Raw genomic sequence first — 18,315 nt, forward strand, 5'->3', positions numbered from 1 at the left:
AAGTAGGAAATCACAGCTCGAGGTCATAACTGAAATTTTTTTTCACAAACTGATTTATATTTTGATATTTTTCTTGTAAAATTTAAGAGTAAAATAAGAGTTAATTCAACTTATAAAAACTTTATTCAACTATAAATAAAAGTGTTATGCCCTGTCTACCAGATGCAGTGACATGACACACGTCTTGTTGTGATGGGATTGTCATAACGAGCCACATCCAGTGTGGACAAAATAAAAAATTATAATGCTTCTTTAGTCTTTTGTCACTCAACGAGTTTAGTCAATCAGTTCATTAAATAATACTTTTAAGTTTAATTTACTTCACATTTTAAGGCAACCATTTTTAAGCTGAACCAACAAAAGACAACAAATTATTTTTTGCATTAAACGATTTTGTTTTCTTTAATACTGCATTATCTTCTCACACAATAGCATCTCTATGGTTCATGTGAGAAAAGCTGTGAGTGTGTGAAGCGAGCGTGTCATGAGTGTGTGAGGTGGGTGTGGATGTTCCGGTGCAGGCGACTCCACTGCCATTATCAGTTGATTAGCAAGTTTTCTGTTTTCCAGAAGAAATAATATCTTCTAATGCACTTTGGCAGACACTTCAAACAACCGTTGGGAAGGCTAATCTGTCTTTTTTCCCTTCATTCTTGTGTTTTGACAATAAAGATAGCCTATCACAACCTGTGAAAGACTGACTGTCTTCCTCTTGTCTGATATGCTAAAATAATTTGCAACAGTTGAATTCTCAGTGGTACTCAGGAATGACATGTCCACCCAATATAACACAAAACGTTTGACACAAAGTGGCATTTTAAGGACATGTCCCGTTTTAAAAGAAAACCTAAAAGAAAGAAAATTCTGAAAATCGTAGGTATTTCTTATTACATTCGTTCATGTTTCTAAATGTTTACTTTTTTCGATGTTAAAATCTTTAAACCAATCTTTTTTACATTTCCAGGTTAAAATGAAAATGTGAGGATTTTAATGAAGTATTTGGACTTGTGTCGTGTGTGTGTGTCATTGACTATAACACAGATCCGAATGTTCTTTTGAATTAGTCAGTAAACCTCTTTGGTACAGTCATTTTTAGAAGAGGAAACTCAGAGAAAAACAAAACTCAGACAGACAAATCATAATCAGAGGTCGGGATTTCTTTTTTTGCTTTGAGAGGAAAAAAAGGAAATGAACACTCAACACAGAAAACGGATGGACAATATAGAGCTGTGACTTGCACTCTTCTGATGATGTAGGGCTTTTATCTACCACGGGCATCCGTGCAGGGAAAGCACAAGATGGGTCGACAGCGCCGTCTCTTCAGGCCTGCTGACAGACCCGGGGCAAAATAAAGAGCCTGATTAAAGCTGGCCAGCCACGGCCGAAGGTACAGCTGGGGAAGATGTATACACAGACAAGCACACAACACCAGAGCTAACTATAACCACAATGGCACCATTAAAGTACTGGTCAGGTGCTTGAATGGAAAAAAATATATGCTGACCTCTATGTAACGGTCAAAGGCAGATACAGACCAAAAAACTTTCTTTATGACTGTCCCAGACTAAGAACAAGCGAATGAGAAATGACACATTGATTAAAAAAAACAGGTGGAAAAATGTATTGTTCTTTTCTAAAATGTCACCATTTTCAGATTCACATTTTTTCTTTAAAGGGTCAAGTTGGATCTGCCCAAACTAAATAAGCTAGTTGTACTAACCCAAACTATTAAAATAGCAGCAAGTACTTCATTTTTCTCAAAACCCTAAAGCTCACTCCATTGTCATAGTATTTTCCATTAATAATGAATTGAAAAACATACTCCTCAAATCATCCACCAATAAGGGACAGACGTTCTATCATTATGTCATTGTTGAATCCAGTACTTTAGAGCTCGAAACTCATTTATCTTTTTCCACTATCATCCACGCCAAAGGATTCACTAAAAATACATCTTGTAAGAGTGGAAAAACATTTAAGCAATTATTTATGCACGGATTCATCTTTATAGAGCTAAATGACAGTAAAAGGCCACTCAACGACAATGGCAAACTCCTATTAACGGAAAAAGTATGAAAGTTAATATGCTTAGACTTAAACTGATTGATAAAGATCCAACAAGACTGAGATATGGAAAGCTAACAAGAATGAATGCTTTTATGACAGACTGCCCCCTAGTGGCCACCACCTGAAGAACACTTAAAATGATGTTAAGAGAATAAAAAAATGAATATAAATAACAAAATCATAATCAGATGTGTACACCATAAATAATACTGCACCATATAAAACAATGAGTGATTATTGAATCAGACAAACCTATTCTCATAGTCACAGCTCCTTCATGAAACAGGAATTGGTCACGTGTGGGGATTGTCCCTTAACTAAAAAATACGATCCAAACCAAACCTTGATCTTTTTGCCTGATCGAACCGTTCTTAATTAGATCAGACGCTGCCAACACAAACATGCCTTTTTTGGTCATCTACACGAATTTCTGGAAAGCAGTCCAGTCCGATTTGCATAATTGTGTCAACTTTTCATAAAATAGTATTGCACTTTTAAGATTCACAAATGAATACACACAAGGGAAAAACATTCACAGTAAACTTGGCCTTTGGCATCAGCCATCATCTGATTTTTGTACATAAGACTTTCATCAGAATATTAATTTCTTTTCAAGCATGACTCCCATTTGTTAGCTAAACTCAATACATCATCTCATCTTCCCCCCCAAAGTTGCCTCGCTTCAGTCAGACTCTGATAAATCTTGACTGGATCAATGTCTCTCTACAGCCGTCCAGTAATGAGCCGCATCACAACAGGGATTGTATGCGTTGAATGACGCTAAAAATAGTCATATACAAAGGGAATGCGTGGGGGTCCGTCAGGACAGAACTCAACACTCTCGATCCACCAGCAGGAAAAGGAAACGTGTTCATCGGGACTGTGATGTCATCGTCTGAAATAGCTCTCCTGTCTGGACATCTGTCAAAGTCCTCATAAACCATTGTTCATTTTCACGAAGGCTTGAAGTGTTCTGACATTTGAAGAGGCAACGTCAAATGATCTTCTTAGTCGCAGTAATATGCTTAAGTGACAGGTGGTCCCTTCGGGTGGCATGTAATTCGAACTGTAAACAGCTTTAATGACCTGTGATGGACTGACCTCAACATAGTTCAGGTGAATAGTTCAGGAGTCTTTCTCCACAAGACAAAAGGTTGTATCATTTTAGTGAATCTTGGAAAGCCCACTTGCCAGGAGAAGTTTGAGGGGGATGGTGGATCGAGACACGGTCAAAGGCAGCCTGTGGAGACCTCAGGGAGAGAAAAGAAGAGTAAACAACCTTAGAGCCGCAATCTGACAGAAAGGGTACTTTTGGGAGAATGTTTGGGCTTAATGCAAGAAAATCAATCATAGAATGAAACCTAACTGGGTTTGAAGATGGGTTATACTAGTGTGTGTGTGTGAGTGTGTGCGTGAGTGAGTGAGTTGGTGGGTGGGGTGGTGTTTGCTAAGGCTCAACAGTGCTGTTTGTGTTGGGCGGAGGGAAGTGGGTTTGTGTGATGCAGAAGGGGTTTAGACAGCAGAGCCCCCAAGGAACCCGTCTCCCCTCCTGTGCACTCTCACTTTCCTGAGAGAATTGTGCTTTTTCTATCTGAGGAAAGAGACCTACCCATAGAGAAACATGGCTTGCTTTGGTAACACCTCAGCCAGGGCTTACTACAAACACTGGCAAATGGCAGTATTACACACCCCTTGTCCTTTTGAGATACAATGTGCATACATGCATGAATCTTTTCTTCTCACAGGTTTCCTCTCAAGATAATGTCACAATGAGCGCTTAAAGAAATGTTCAGGGTTCAATACAAGTTAAACTCACTTGCATTTATGGTGTAACATCAATTATCATAGAAAGTAATTTCAATCTGTCTCTTAGTAAAAAAAAGCAAAATAACTATGTGTTCAGAGGTGTATAAAGACCTTATATAATGAATCGTTATGTTTTTATTATCTTAGAATGAGCTAATTCATATCTACATACACTGCGGGTCCCCTTGTATGGAATTCACCATGTTGTTGCTACAGTAGCCCTAAACCAGCGGTCGGCAACCTTTACGACCAAAAGAGCCGTTTTGGGCCCTCTCCCACCAAATAAAATGTGTCTGGAGCCGCAAAATATATGTAACCTTTAAAGGAACAATACAGGGTTTTTAACATGATCTATTGAGAGAAATGCAATATGATATACAAAACTACTTCTTCGGAGGTGTAGTATAAAGACCTTACGTAATAAACAGTTATGTTTGTAATACCTTGGAATAAGCTATTTATATGTACATACAGAGCGGGCCTTCATACATTGAATTTGCCGCCATGTTTTGTACAGCAGCCATAAACGGACAAACAACTCTTCAGCGCGTGTTTCCTCTTCCTCTCCCCTGTAAAACGCAGTATCGCTCTCTCTCCAGTTTTAGCGCCAACGCCCTTTCGTTCTCTCTCCAGTATCTGGATGTGTACAATATTAAAGCGGTTGTGTAAAGTATCTCCATATATATCTATGAGTATCTCTACTAAAAGCCTTAGTACCGCAGGTCCTAACAAGTCTCTGCTGGAAAGTCTTTAAAATATTAACGCAGGTCCTGTAAATCCAAAACTGTGCCTTTAATTGACTATAATACAGGTTATGCATGTAAGGTAGTAGTTACCCAGTTGCACCACTAGGTGAGTGTCGAGAGCCTCTAGGTGCGGCTCGAGAGCCACGGGATTCCGACCCCTGTCCTTAACTGACAAACTGCTGTCAAGCACAATTCATAAATATGTTATCTCCTTGGGCAGAGAAGCAAAAACGCAACTCAACTTTGTCTTTGTGAGAGCCGTAGTGCTTCGAAAGGGTGAGGTGATGTGAGCCGTTGATTGCAATTGACAACCTCACCACTAGATGTCACTAAAATCTCTTACATTACTTCTTTAAAGTTTACCCAAAACAAAAAACCTGCTTCTTTCGTGGAAAAAAAAAGGATTTATATTTTGAGAAATGTCTTAGTGGTTCTGTGTCCGTACAATGGAAGTCAAGGGGGTATGTATTTAGCAACATTCTTCAAAATATCCTTGTAATGTTTTGTTTAGCAAACAATTTTTGTAAATGATTTTCATTTTCAATTGAACAGAAAAGAGACTAACCGAAGGCACGGATGAGCTCTCTTTGCAATGCCCATGTGACTGTCTTTATGAGGCAGGCAGAGGTCAGTCCAGCAAACAGCATGTTGTAAAGGAATACAATGTGGAAATTTCCAAGCCAGTTATACCGCCCAAAGTCTCCTAGTAGATCAAACCTTGTGATACCTAAATACAATCAATAGAAAAATGGGATATTAAAACACTATATGAAATGAAACATTCACTTTTGCATTGGAATACTGCTACCAGGTGCCCTCTTGTGGATGGAATAGACAATGCTATATTAGTCAGCCAAGAAAACATTATAATACCTGACACATGCAACTTAAAATCATGCCACTTTTTTTTTATTTTGCATCTCAATGCAGTGAATGACCAGAATAAAGTATGTGTGTTATACTTATTATTAGATATACATACCCAGTGTACGAGAGAAAACAGGCAAGGCTGAACTGAGTATTAAAAGAAACACACAGTTTCCTATGATCTGTGGAGAACCACATAAACACACATTTAAATTTGATTGAATAAGAGGTAAAGCACTAATTCACAGATATTTGTGATCTCATGTGAGATCTCTGTACCTGCATGAGGGTCGTGTTCTGCACTTTTGGCAACAAGCCAGTGAAGAGTGGAGAGCTGTAGAATCCGACGACAGAGGAGACCATGAGATACAGAATAAGAACCACCTGCACCGCAGCGCCCAGAGAACCAAACATGGAGAAAGATGCAAGCCCCAGACGAGGGTCCTACAGAAGAGACAAACACCCGGGGGACTTTTATGAATCATCTTATATGATCTATCCTTCAGGGGGTATAGATACCTACTATATTTTTATTATAATGCAATATCAAATATTAAGAGTAAAGTCACCAAAAAACACATTGGAATTATGGGTCACCTATACATTGCATGTATACAGACATAAATATCCTAAATAAATCATTTAAACATTTAAGCAATTTGTTATGTTTCTTCAACTCTTTATCTCACCTCCATTCCTCTTGGCATAGCAGACTCGTCAAAAATTAGCTCAAGCACATGGAAGCACACCATCAGCACACAGACAGCCTGAGACAGTATATTTGATTTTAGCACAATGACACCACTACAAACTATATATGACCCATGTTATATCAAAAGATTTGTTCTTACTGTTAATGCTAAAAGCAGCAACATAGCCAGTGGGTATCCAAGGTTACGTTGCCATGGAGATGCTCTCTCTCGTAATTCTAGAATATAAGATGACATGATAAAGACCAACGCATACATCAACGAGGACACAAATATCTTAAGCTATTTAAGCAAAGCATGTCTTACCTAAAGCAATGCGTCTGGCCTGTACATTAAAAAACTGCTTGTTGATTGTCTCTGCATTGACGCCAACATTAACCCAACAGGAAGTGTTACCTGAAACATTTGACAAAAAGAGTTTGGCACTGTAAGCCTACATAATGTGACAATAAATCCACAGATCTAAAAAGAGTAAGAGAGAGCGAGATTTAGAGGGGTTCGTAAGGTCATTTCATTAAAGAGGCGGTTTACCCAAAACTTATTCTGCAAAAATATTTTGTATTCCTCAGAAGTCATCAACATACAGATTAGGAATTACATGAGGGTGAGTAAATGATAACAGATTTTTCATTTTTGGGTGAACTTTCCCTCCAACAACAGTCTTCAGAGGCATTATGTCTTTCACATCCTGAAACTCACTGTTCAGCTTTCTGGAAAGGGAGGCTTCTTCAAACACTGCACAGTTCAAAGTCTCCTCTACATTCTCCAGTAACTAAAAGACGAAAAAGACAAAAGCATTCAATACTTCAATTTTGTGCAAACTGTTGTAGTCAAACATGTTATTTGGAGCGCTCAATACAAATGTACCATAATCAATAGACAGTTTTCAACTTCTCCACCTACCCTGGGTTTGACCAATAAGCTCCCAGTGACACTAAACATACGTGACAGCCCAAAGGGTGTACACACTGTTACAAGACAACAACAGGAAACATTAAACACAGGCATAAATCAACCCTATAACTAAAACATATAACACAACAAGCATTAAAATTAAAGCAATTTATAAAAAAAATCATATGAAAGATATAGGCACTTCTATACTTACACAACAGTAGCAAAACTCCAAACAGTGAAATACCAGAGTAGAGATAAGGAAGGTAATATTCCCACAGGTCTTTAAAAGAACATGAAAACAGAAGAGGTTGTTAGCTGCCTTTAAACATTGTCTAGAAGTCTAGCTCTGAATATCAATTTCCTGCACTGCGAAATTTAAAAAAGATGAAGTATGCAGTACCGTAAAGACTCTCACGAGCAGTGTTGTGATGAAGAAGGGCAGATGCCACCCACACGATGCCCAGTACCAGCAGACTGAGCAGCAACAACATTACAGCAGTCTCATATACCCGTGACATTACGCCCTTCGAAAGAAAACACACATTCATTAAGATCACACACAGAATTAAACTTATATCAAAATGCCAATAGAACCCACATTCTGACGTTGTAAATTATTTTCCAAATGCTTAAATGTAAATGCACTGTAGATGCTTCCATTTTTACCTTTTTAGAACCAGCGAACCCTTCTGCTTCAGTAAAAAAGTAGGCAAAGGGCATGAGGAAGACTAGCGAGAGGTTTGAGAACAAAAAGACTAGATTCCACAGGCCTGAGAGAAAGAAAAGTTTCAAAATGATATAAAAGATATGTTATATCTTTTATCTGTTATATATATATATATAAATAATTACACATACTGTATATCATAATACAGTTTATGCATCATATTGCGTGTTGAACAAGGTTAAATGTTTAAACTATAAATAACACTTAAACACCACTAGAGGGCAACCTCCTCCCATTCCAACTTTAATATGTTTGCATCATAAAACCCATTTAGCTTTTTTTGTAACCTGGCCTGAAATTTGTAGGCTAATTCTATTATTATCACATACATTCTCACAGCTTATGACGTCTGACATAACATACCACCATAAAACTCCAAACAGAATTTTTTATAAATAAAACACAAATCTGGATTTTTAACTAAACTATGTGCCCTTGAACTTACAGCCTAAATTTCTGTCCGTTTGGCAGGACCCTGTGATAGAGTGCGATAACAACACAGACAAAACACAGAGCTGTTAGACTTTGTGTTCCCTCATTAAGTCCTTGTGGGAATAAACAAACCATTAACGTCAAGGTGAAGAGAGTCAAATGTAGCTCGGGCTGTATGAGCGATGCATTATAGTAGCACAGTCCTGACGTACAATCAAAGCAAACAGATCGGTTATTCATTTGGTTATGTGTTTGTGTACCGTGGATGAGCGAGCCATTGAGCCACTGCATGTAGTAACTGTGTGGAAATGTGAGCAGAACTTCATTAGACAGGATGGAGATGGGCAACAGCAGCACTGCGCACACGGCGACCGACAGGGTGAACGTACACAACCACAGCCTGCAGAATGAGAGACGACAGTGAGAGCAAGCGGAGGACGTGTGTTATAGCTGCTCTTTGACATTGTGCCAGATGTGAAGGGAAGAGGGCAGTAAACGCCACGCTGGAGGACCAAAGGGCAACTGTCCCGTTATTCAAGATGGTAAACAGTAGGGTGGGCGGAATGACCGAAAATCGATTTCACGGAATGAGTCATTTTATTTCACGGTTACGATATATCTCACAGAAAGAATTTCCTATTATAATTCTATATTTTATACCTCATTTTTCTTAGATTTATTTCATTTAAGTATTCAAGTTCATTTAAATGCTCACCATTGTTTAAATGTATGCAAGTTATGAAAATATAACAAAGATATCAAATTAAGTTCTGATAATCAGATTTATTATGTTAAAGCCAGAAGATAAATATAAAAACTAATATTTATAGGAAGATAGACAACATGTATAACAATGAAGTCTGAATCTCTCCGAATCCAGATCACAGAACTACAGATGGAAAGAAGGTGAAAAGAATATTTGATTTGTTAATTTGTTATGGGTAGATTAATTCACATGTTTTTTTCATCATAACGCCAAACCCCGCCAACTTATTTACATTCCGCGGAATATAACAATCTCTTACGGTTGACATTTATTCCACAGCATATTCCGTCATACTGCCCAGCCCAGGTAAACTGTAACATTTTCAGAGAGGGATAGTTCCCCCAAAATGTCAATAAGCCTCTTGTCATTTCAAACCTATATGACTTTCTTCTTCGAAACATTTAAAAATATGTTTTAAAGAATGTTGGTAACCGAACCACGGATGTGCCTATTCACCTCTATTGTATGGACACAAAACCAATGCAAGTGAATGGGTACCGCTGTTGTTCAGTTACCAACATTCTTCACAATATCTTCTTTTGAAAGAAAGAAAGTCATACAGGTGTGAAATGTCAAGAGGGTGAGTAAATGACAGAATCTTCATTTTTGGGTGAAACTATCCCCTGAAGAATAACACTATAAAACTATCCCCTGAAGAATAACACGTGGCCAAAGGTTAAGGACATCCACAGACACATTGCAAGAAGCCAAAAACAATCATACGGTTATATTTCATTTAGGGCGTTGATTCAGTTAGGTGTTGATTACTTACGCAATCTTATTGACAATGGCATCCTCAATATCATCTGTGGCAAAAAAAGAGAAGAAAAAAGATTTAATTGTAAATACATACATTTGAGTGGCCATAGATAACATTGCATCAAAACTAGCAGTTTGTGCAACCAATGGCAGATCTTATAAGATATTAAAAACTTGGACAATAAGTATTTTTTACAAATCTGTTTGGGTACATAAATTGCAAAAAAACACTAATGAAAATTAGTGCAAGGAAGCATATCATTTACATTTACATTACATTTAGCAGACGCTTTTATCCAAAGCGACTTACACAAAGAGTTCGGGGAGCAATAAGCGATGTCATACAAAATTTTGATTTGTTAATTTGTTATGGGTAGATTCATTCACATGTTTTTTCATCATAACGCCAAATTTGCAGAGCGCAGTGTTAACCGCCTACTTACTTACATTCCGCGGAATATAAACATTTCTATAAACGTTTATTCCGCAGCATATTGCGTCATACCGCCCAGCAGGTAAACTGTAACATTTTTAGAGAGGGATAGTTCCCCCCTAAATGACAATCACCCTCTTGTCATTTCAAACCTACATGACTTTCTTCATGACTTTGACATCGAAATGCACATAAAGCAAGACAATCTATTTAAAGAAACAATCATTCTAAATAACAGGAATATGAAAAGTACGTGAGGTAGAGAAAATAAAAAATAAACCATAGTCTTTTGACGCATATTGAAACTTGCCCATGACGACAGCTGCGGGGCAGATCTGTGTGACATTTTAGGGGAATGTTATAAACAACAACTGTCTAATGGAGAACAGGTTTCTGCACATATCCTTCCAAAAAGCCGACACACAAGCTGCAGACCTCCAACTGGTTCACGTCTTGTGAAGTTGCAATTATCCGTACACGCTAAAAAGTCGTAAGTACACAGGCTCAAAAACAAGACAAATGATAAAATACAAAATGATACACTAGTCACAAGTGGTGAATTTATTTGCGACCCTAAAATACAATGTATTGTAATGCTAGCAGTTTGGGTGGTTAGCATCTCCTATAGCTTCTAAAATCTTCCAAACAATAACAGTAAGAATTAATATCAAAATCAATAAAGAAACAACAAGTGCACTAGGAAAGTAGAAGAAACAATCAAACTTTTTCCACAGAGTTAACCAAAACATGAGGTAGCGTTCTCTTATGAAACTCCAGGTCGTGCTTAGTCAGGGGGGCTATGTATATCTCACAGGAACATTCCTCAATTATACCACTGACCTCCCAGAAAGTTACACAACTTCTGAGCAGCGATCACATGCTCCGACTCTTCATTTCATCTTACATTTCACAGCTAACGTTTGGCCAGATAACAGAGGATAACAAGTGTATTGCTTACAGGGCGCCTGTTGAAGGAACATGATGTAACCAAACAGGACTTTTATGAATAGACCACAGTCATGATCATGTCAGGTTGTGCTGACCCATGAATATTAAGAGTTCAGCACAAAAAACAGCTGCGGTATACACAGGTGTGTTTTGATGGAACTGTATGCTGCCAAACAAATGTTGGTCTGGGGGCGGTACGGTGGGGGTTAAGGGCGGAGTCAAACTTACCAGTGACGAATTCTGCATTCTTCTTAAAGTGGGTGAGAATGAGGTGAGACAAGATGTAAAGGCAACTGAACAGCAGCACACAAATCTAAAGAAGAAAGAGTATCAATGCAAAAATATATTAAACAAGACACTGCTTCCATCATCGAATGTAAATAATGTCATGTTGCTATTAAAACCCCTAAAGAAACACATTGTAAAGATGAAAATATTTGAACTGAAGAACCAGGTCAGCATGATCTGTATACATGATCTCTACATACAAAATGTAATATGAAACTTCCGGAACATTTAAAAAGAAAATGGCTATTGTAATAGCATGAATGATATGAGTGCCTAGTACAATTATTCAAAATCCCTCCTTTTGTGATCAACATAAGAGCTTTATTCTCACAGACATCTGCAGTATGAGTAATGTCGTTAATATGATCGGTCGTGAACAGACAAGTACAACTACAAGATTACATTTATATACGCCGCTAATAGATCTTATCGAGAATAAGTTACAAGGACAGAACTGAGATCAGAGGTCACGCGGCACACTCCAACACAGCCCTTTTGCCCAGAATGACTTTACAGCTCTGTGACATAAGAACTTCTAATCAGGGGAAAGGCGTTGCATAAATTGCATTGTGTGACCAACAAAAAAAAGAACGAAGTCATTAGAAAGTGAATCAATAAGCAGTGTTCTTTTCCAACACCAGCTGTCTCTTTGCAATTTCAGGTTGGCTATCCGAGTTCAACATGAAAAAACATTCAAAATACGTTTGTGAGGACTGTAACAGATGGAGGTTGACTATTACACCTCAAATGCAAATGAAGAGCTAAATGAGGTGCAAATGGCATTGGATGAGCCATCACAGCAGCAATTCACAACAACATGCATAATAAGAACATTAAATGCTGTTGTTGTCACAGAACGATGCTTCAATATGGGAAAATCCGCATTTAGTTGTTTAGATAATTTACAAGGAGTCAACAATACAGTATATGGCGCATACATTCTAAATCTGACCAATGGTTTAAAAAAAGAACAAACTGTCAGGAAATAAGTAGGGCTGCAAGCCGCTAGCACTTCGGATTGGAATTATCAAGTCCCTTGCACAGCTGCCACAAATACGGCTAGACGATGTACATCATCTTGCATAGAAATTTTCGCTTACGAAAAGATAGATACAAATTCTTCATTGAACAGTACTCTTTTGATTATGAAGTGTTTTGATTTCTTAGCAAAGGTGCTAGGATAAGTACTTGAATACGTGTTGTTAAAATCCAGCCCGATGACAAAACGGACGTTGTTTTTGTTTGTTGCAAGAAGACGGATGTTATGATACACTGCTTTGCGAAAAGACGGAAGTTAGTTACGTCATTGTTAAATTAATGACATCCAGAATAATAGTTGGTGTTTACATAATATTTCTGTGTACTGTTCAAATGAGTTTTGTAGTAATATAAATGTACACATACATGCACACATTTAGGAAAATTATTTAAAACAAAAAATACTAAACATTTATATATAATTTTAATTATTGGAAAGAATAAATAAATACATGCAAATAATTCCTTATATATATATTATACATGTATGAGTACATGGGTGCTTATAAATACAAAATACATATGCACAGACATACATTATGTAATCACAAACTTTTATTCTGGATGAGATTACTCATGATTAATCATTTAAGAGCCCTAAAAATTATAATAAATAAAATATGCTGCAAGCTACAAAACCACAATCTACAAATAATAATAAAAACAAAGTCACCACCTGGGCAGTGAATGGGCGTAGACTTTTTGAAAGCTCCAAAAAGTGCAAAGAACTGCCAATCAATTTAAGGTCAACTGGAAAAATGGAGCACACCCTAAAGCAGAAAAGAAGAATAAAAGTGAGAGGAAGAGGACAGGAAGCTTGTCAGCAAATGGCTGTAAAAACAATAGAACTGTGTGGTAGATCTCTGAACCTTTCAAAGGTGATCAGACACGTTTGCTCAGTTCAGTCAAGATTGACAAGACCACTTAACAGCAGTAGATAAACCCTTTCTAACAGAGATTTACCCGTTCCTAGAATCTCCTGTCGATTGTAGGTCATAACACTTACAAACCATTTATGCATTTGACAGATGCTTTTATACAAAATGACTTTTTGTAAAGAATAATTGAGATATTCCTCAAGGAATGATGCATAAGACATGAGACACTTGAATTGGCCTGGCTGTCAAGGTAAAAAAAAGTAATCATAGTTCAAAAAGACCTGAAATGTTTTTAATGTTGCTTTGTCCTGGTAAGAAATAAAACCAACCATTTCACACCACAGAAACTTTAGACAATGCCTCTTAGGTTTTGACTACGTCTATTTGCTCTTAATTTGCCCTGAGGAACATGGACAAACATCAAATTATCTATTCTACAAGAAGACACCCTCAAGAATATCATTCATGTGGAGAGGAAAGCATAAAGCCCTCTATTGTGCACGACCGAGCAACATGTTCAGATATGCACTTTAATAATGTGCCTTCCGTACTGGATTCTTTGCACTTAAAAAGTGGGACTCGTGCCAGGTCATCTACACAACAGGTTGTCACGTCTAAAGGGCAAACAGGTGCAAAATGTTGACAAGGTAAATATATTTAGTCTTTTTGTGCCACAGCTTCTTTACGAGTGGGCGTCAGTTCCAAGTTTTCTAAGGATCTGTCTAACTACAGAACGTTGAATATATCGATTGAACGTATTAATATATCTAATCTCATTCTAATTCAGTTTGTGAATACAGAACAACACAATGGTAGGCCTTAAAACACCTTAATGGCACAGATATTTTAAAATGATAAGCAGTGACAGAAGCAACAGGAATCAATAACTACGACTGCATGAGCTCTGGATTTTAAAGCCAGTCTTGCCCACAGCCTCGGGCATCACAATAGAACCGATTTACATGATCTGGTTGAGATCCATCCGCGCATTTTAATAAGCAGCAATTTTACTTTTTCAATGCAGAATCAGGCTATAGCTATTACTGACAGAAACAAAACGCATACGCATAAAAACATAAAACAGGTTGTCTAACAAACATGTTTGCACAGAAAAATGAAACATTTGCATGCATGGCTGCCCCACAGAATATATTTCTGAAAATTTTTAAAACACTTAAATTCAGTATTTAATCCTTCTATAATAATGTAAATAGTTTGTTCCCGAGTTAGAGTCAAATAATCTAGAATTATCTCATTTATTATGCAAGTAATATTATTTCCACAAAACTGCTGAGCAAGACAAAGTTTCGTGAAGGACCAAAGATCATCTCCGAGCTGTAAGGTTATTCAGGTCTGAAGTTCAGTTTTGATAGAATGTTATATTATGTAAAAAAAGAAGATTTAGGGTCTTTTTCAAACATTGAAAATGCATTTCATATGCATGTAACAACAAGAACAAACCATGTATCACACAAACCCTAAAACCTGAGCACACCTTCCATTACAAGAGACGAATGTAATGTAATGACAAGTTGTGTGCATAACGTAACGATGGTTTATTCAAATTAGGGGCGAGGGGGTTGGGGAATACATACAACCCCCTCGTGTTTAAACTGCTTTGTAAATATTGAGCAAAACTATGCTTACGCACTCTTCATAGTTTTAATCAAGTGTTAATGTAACTATAAACAAGAAGTTTTACGGTAGAACATAAATTTGAGGTTCACATTCGCCAGGCGTGACCTAATATCATCGCACAAATCAATCATTATTGATAGACGTGCCATCATGACGCACGCAAGATCGACTTCAGACGAGTAATTTACGCTGCAAATGTTACATAATCATAAACAAAGTAACTGGATTTAACAAAAAAAGGAAAACAACAAGAGGCAAACTCACAATGGTTTCTCGGACTCGGTCGTGGAAAAGTTGTTCTCTAACCGACACGTCGTCTGTTTCCATGCTTTGGCACCATGTCTCGGATTACCCTCAGTTATAAATTCTGAAACATTCGAGTTTCTGAGTTGGTAACGCGTGTAAACTTCGCAAGTTAAAACAGACGATGGCTTAACGTACTTCTTCAGCCTCAAAATGCATCGCAGCTACTCCAGTCTAGAGTCCCATTAAAATGTTACTCCATTTCCCGATTGAAATGGACGGACGCTTTTCACATTACAATTCACCTGCGAACAAGCAAGTTGTGTCCACCGTGAAACTGTACGAGTCAAGCGTGTTCAATGATGCTCCCGAAGTCATTGAAGAAAATCTTTCTCAAACTCCATCCAGTGGAAGGCAGGGCTGTGGGCGGAGCAAGAGGCGGGGCTTTGGATTTGGGACTTGCGAACTTTGATCATTTGTAAAAATAATATTAAAAGGTTTTTACAGTATAACATAGTGTGAACCGTAACTGGGGTTATGTCTGAAGAGGTAGCATAGAAATAGATTAACATTGAAAACAATAGATAAATATACGAAAGTGTTTCAGATATTTTCTAAATTAAATTTGCATTTCAATGCAACTACATCGTCGACGACTGAATTTGATTTTGCCATTTAGTAAAGTCTAGTTTGTTTCTTTGGTCAGTTTACCCCTTTACTCAGTCGTGTTATCATCTTACCAAAGTCCACATTGACGCAAATGCGGAAGTCCATAGGTTAATTTATTTTGATAACGTAAAAGATTTAAAATTAAAGTTGACTCTTAGCAATTCTGTTGCGCTGCGTTGCACGCACTTTTATATTTTTATTTTGTTGTAAGACGTCTCCGAAACGTGTTGGTGTATGAAGGTCTATGTCTCAGGAACGCGACGGTAAGATACGTACTGTTTTGAGTTAATAGTGAAGTTCGTAACATGACAATCAAAATAGAAATTATTTAGGAAATTAAAAAGATCTATAAATAAACAATTATACTTTTGTTTAATTAACCATAAATAGATTTTACAGTTAATTTCCATATTTATGTAGCCTAATGTTTCATATAACCAATAATCAATGTTTATAATCACGGTATTATATATAATTCTAATAACGGTATTATATATAATTCTTCACCATATTAAAGTGCATTTATTTTATTTTTCAATCTACTGTGTACAGATAGAATGACCCCATGGCTAAGAAGGTCATGATAACATATGCCTTATGGGCCATGGGTGGCCCACTTGGCCTTCATCATATTTATTTGGGGAGAGACAGCCATGCCCTCTTGTGGATTCTCACCCTGGGTGGTTTCGGCTTTGGCTGGCTGAGGGAGTTCTTCCGTATCCCATCTTATGTGAGCGAGGCCAATCAGAAGGCCGATGGCGGTCGCGTTAGACGTCCACCCGCTGCTCCGTCAGTAGGCCTGATTCGGTTTACCGGTCAGGTTTGTGTTGGCATTTACTTTGGTTGGGTTGCTTTAATAAGCCTTAGTTCTCTTAGTTTTTTCTACTTCCTTGTGTTGCCCCTGACCATAGGGGCAGGTGTACATCTAGTGTCCTCTGTCGGCCAACAGACTTCTGACCTCCCGAAAACACTTGTTACATGTATTATCACATCCTCCATCTTCTACGGAAGCACTGTCTCTCCACTGCCCATCAGCCTAGCTGCCAGCGTCACTGCTGCACAACACCGCACGTTAAAACCATTCCCGCCTGCAGGATATCCTCCAGAGCAGCTGGGTGAGACACATTGAATTGTGTTTTAAGTTATATAATATGCAAGATAATTACTCACCTATTTCCCAGACATACAAATCTATTTCAATATATATAATAATGTCTCAACCGCTCATTTAAATAACCAGATTTGTGTTTTTATTTCCAAAGGGCCTCGTTTGTACCGTCTTAGTTTTGGCGTACTTGCTTTCTCTGCTCCACTCGGATACTGCGTCTTCCACAACACCACAGCCACGCTGTACTACATATCAGACTGCATAGCAGCCCTGCTAGATTTTTTCTGGTTCTTTCCCTGGCTCAAAGAAATCCTGGAGTTTTTTCTGTTGCTGCCATATCGTCTCCTGTGTGCCCTGACTGGAGGAGGTTTCTATGAGGACAGCTGGAAAAAAATGTTAGAAATACTTCTTAATGAATACGGTAAAAAAGAAAAAGAGGCACTAAAGGTAAGTAAAGGCTCAAGTTTTTAATCAGCTATAACATGTAATGTTTTGTAGATATTGTTACAATGTTTTCTTACAATCAGATACTATCATTACCTGAAGAGTCTTCTCTGGAGGAGATCACTCGCAGTTATAGGGAACTGGCTAAAGTGTGGCATCCAGACCACAACCCCAAGAGACAAGAAGAGGCACAACAGATGTTTATTCAGATCCAGGAGGCATATGAGTTACTAGTTCACAGACATAGGCCACAACGAAGAACATGATCATCTGATGAAGAGGACACAAACCTTTTCAAGGGCCCAGATCTACTTTTTACACCAATTATGTAGTGATTTGTTTTGTAGGTCTACCTGGAGTAATGAAATAAACTATATCTTTATAAACAAAATATTTTTTCCATCGTTGTTCAAGTTTTTAGTTTTTTATAAATGAAGAACAATTTGAACAGTATTATACAAATAAGAGTACATAAACCTATCCAAGTCAGGGGTCTACAAAAAGACAATAAAAAACTGAAAGGGCTTTTAAATAAAGAGCTTGTTTATTAAATAGCTTTATAGTCTTAATCGCAATCGTTGTTCAAGTTACTTGCTCACAAGTTTCACAGTATTTGCTGCTCTCTTGTGGCTATAACAAGAAAAAGAGTATATTTGTATTGCAGTAATGCAGAACATATTAAAATCTCGATTTCTCAGAAAATTAGGCAATATCTATTACTACATTTGATTATTTATTTAAGAATAATGCATGAATTCCAGGCAATATTTATGGTTCACTGGATTAGTTTGACTACAGACAAATGTATATTTTACTTCCAACCTGAGTCTCAAGAAACATTACCTGAAGAC

General features: G+C 37.5%; 2 protein-coding genes across 6 annotated transcripts; one reads left to right on the forward strand and one right to left on the reverse strand.

Annotated features, from left to right (window-relative positions):
- Nucleotides 1–380: 380 nt before the first annotated feature.
- On the reverse strand, nucleotides 381–15,664 carry lmbr1l (limb development membrane protein 1-like). Of its 5 annotated transcripts, XM_079477920.1 has the most exons (18): nucleotides 15,442–15,619; nucleotides 15,265–15,367; nucleotides 11,387–11,471; nucleotides 9,791–9,824; nucleotides 8,513–8,652; nucleotides 8,266–8,295; nucleotides 7,760–7,863; nucleotides 7,494–7,617; nucleotides 7,305–7,373; nucleotides 7,100–7,164; nucleotides 6,896–6,968; nucleotides 6,503–6,592; nucleotides 6,338–6,414; nucleotides 6,176–6,253; nucleotides 5,766–5,930; nucleotides 5,602–5,668; nucleotides 5,185–5,346; nucleotides 381–3,317 (listed from the first exon to the last, which is right to left on the reverse strand). In XM_079477920.1, exons 2-18 carry the CDS (start codon nucleotides 15,325–15,327, stop codon nucleotides 3,232–3,234), a joined length of 1,512 nt encoding a protein of 503 aa, XP_079334046.1. In that variant the 5' UTR covers nucleotides 15,328–15,367; nucleotides 15,442–15,619; the 3' UTR covers nucleotides 381–3,231. The 5 variants fall into 5 exon arrangements, with proteins under 5 accessions (XP_079334046.1, XP_079334048.1, XP_079334047.1 ...); XM_079477922.1 differs by lacking the exon at nucleotides 8,266–8,295 and having other exon boundaries at nucleotides 15,442–15,664; XM_079477924.1 differs by lacking the exon at nucleotides 8,266–8,295 and having other exon boundaries at nucleotides 1,140–3,307; nucleotides 15,442–15,622.
- A 7-nt stretch (nucleotides 15,665–15,671) lies between these two features.
- On the forward strand, nucleotides 15,672–18,162 carry dnajc22 (DnaJ (Hsp40) homolog, subfamily C, member 22). Its single transcript, XM_079477925.1, has 4 exons — nucleotides 15,672–16,175; nucleotides 16,465–17,027; nucleotides 17,175–17,467; nucleotides 17,548–18,162. Exons 2-4 carry the CDS (start codon nucleotides 16,478–16,480, stop codon nucleotides 17,728–17,730), a joined length of 1,026 nt encoding a protein of 341 aa, XP_079334051.1. The 5' UTR covers nucleotides 15,672–16,175; nucleotides 16,465–16,477; the 3' UTR covers nucleotides 17,731–18,162.
- Nucleotides 18,163–18,315: the final 153 nt, after the last annotated feature.

This window comes from Barbatula barbatula, assembly GCF_947034865.1.
Source record: "Barbatula barbatula genome assembly, chromosome: 17".
In the NCBI taxonomy this organism is placed as follows: domain Eukaryota; kingdom Metazoa; phylum Chordata; class Actinopteri; order Cypriniformes; family Nemacheilidae; genus Barbatula; species Barbatula barbatula.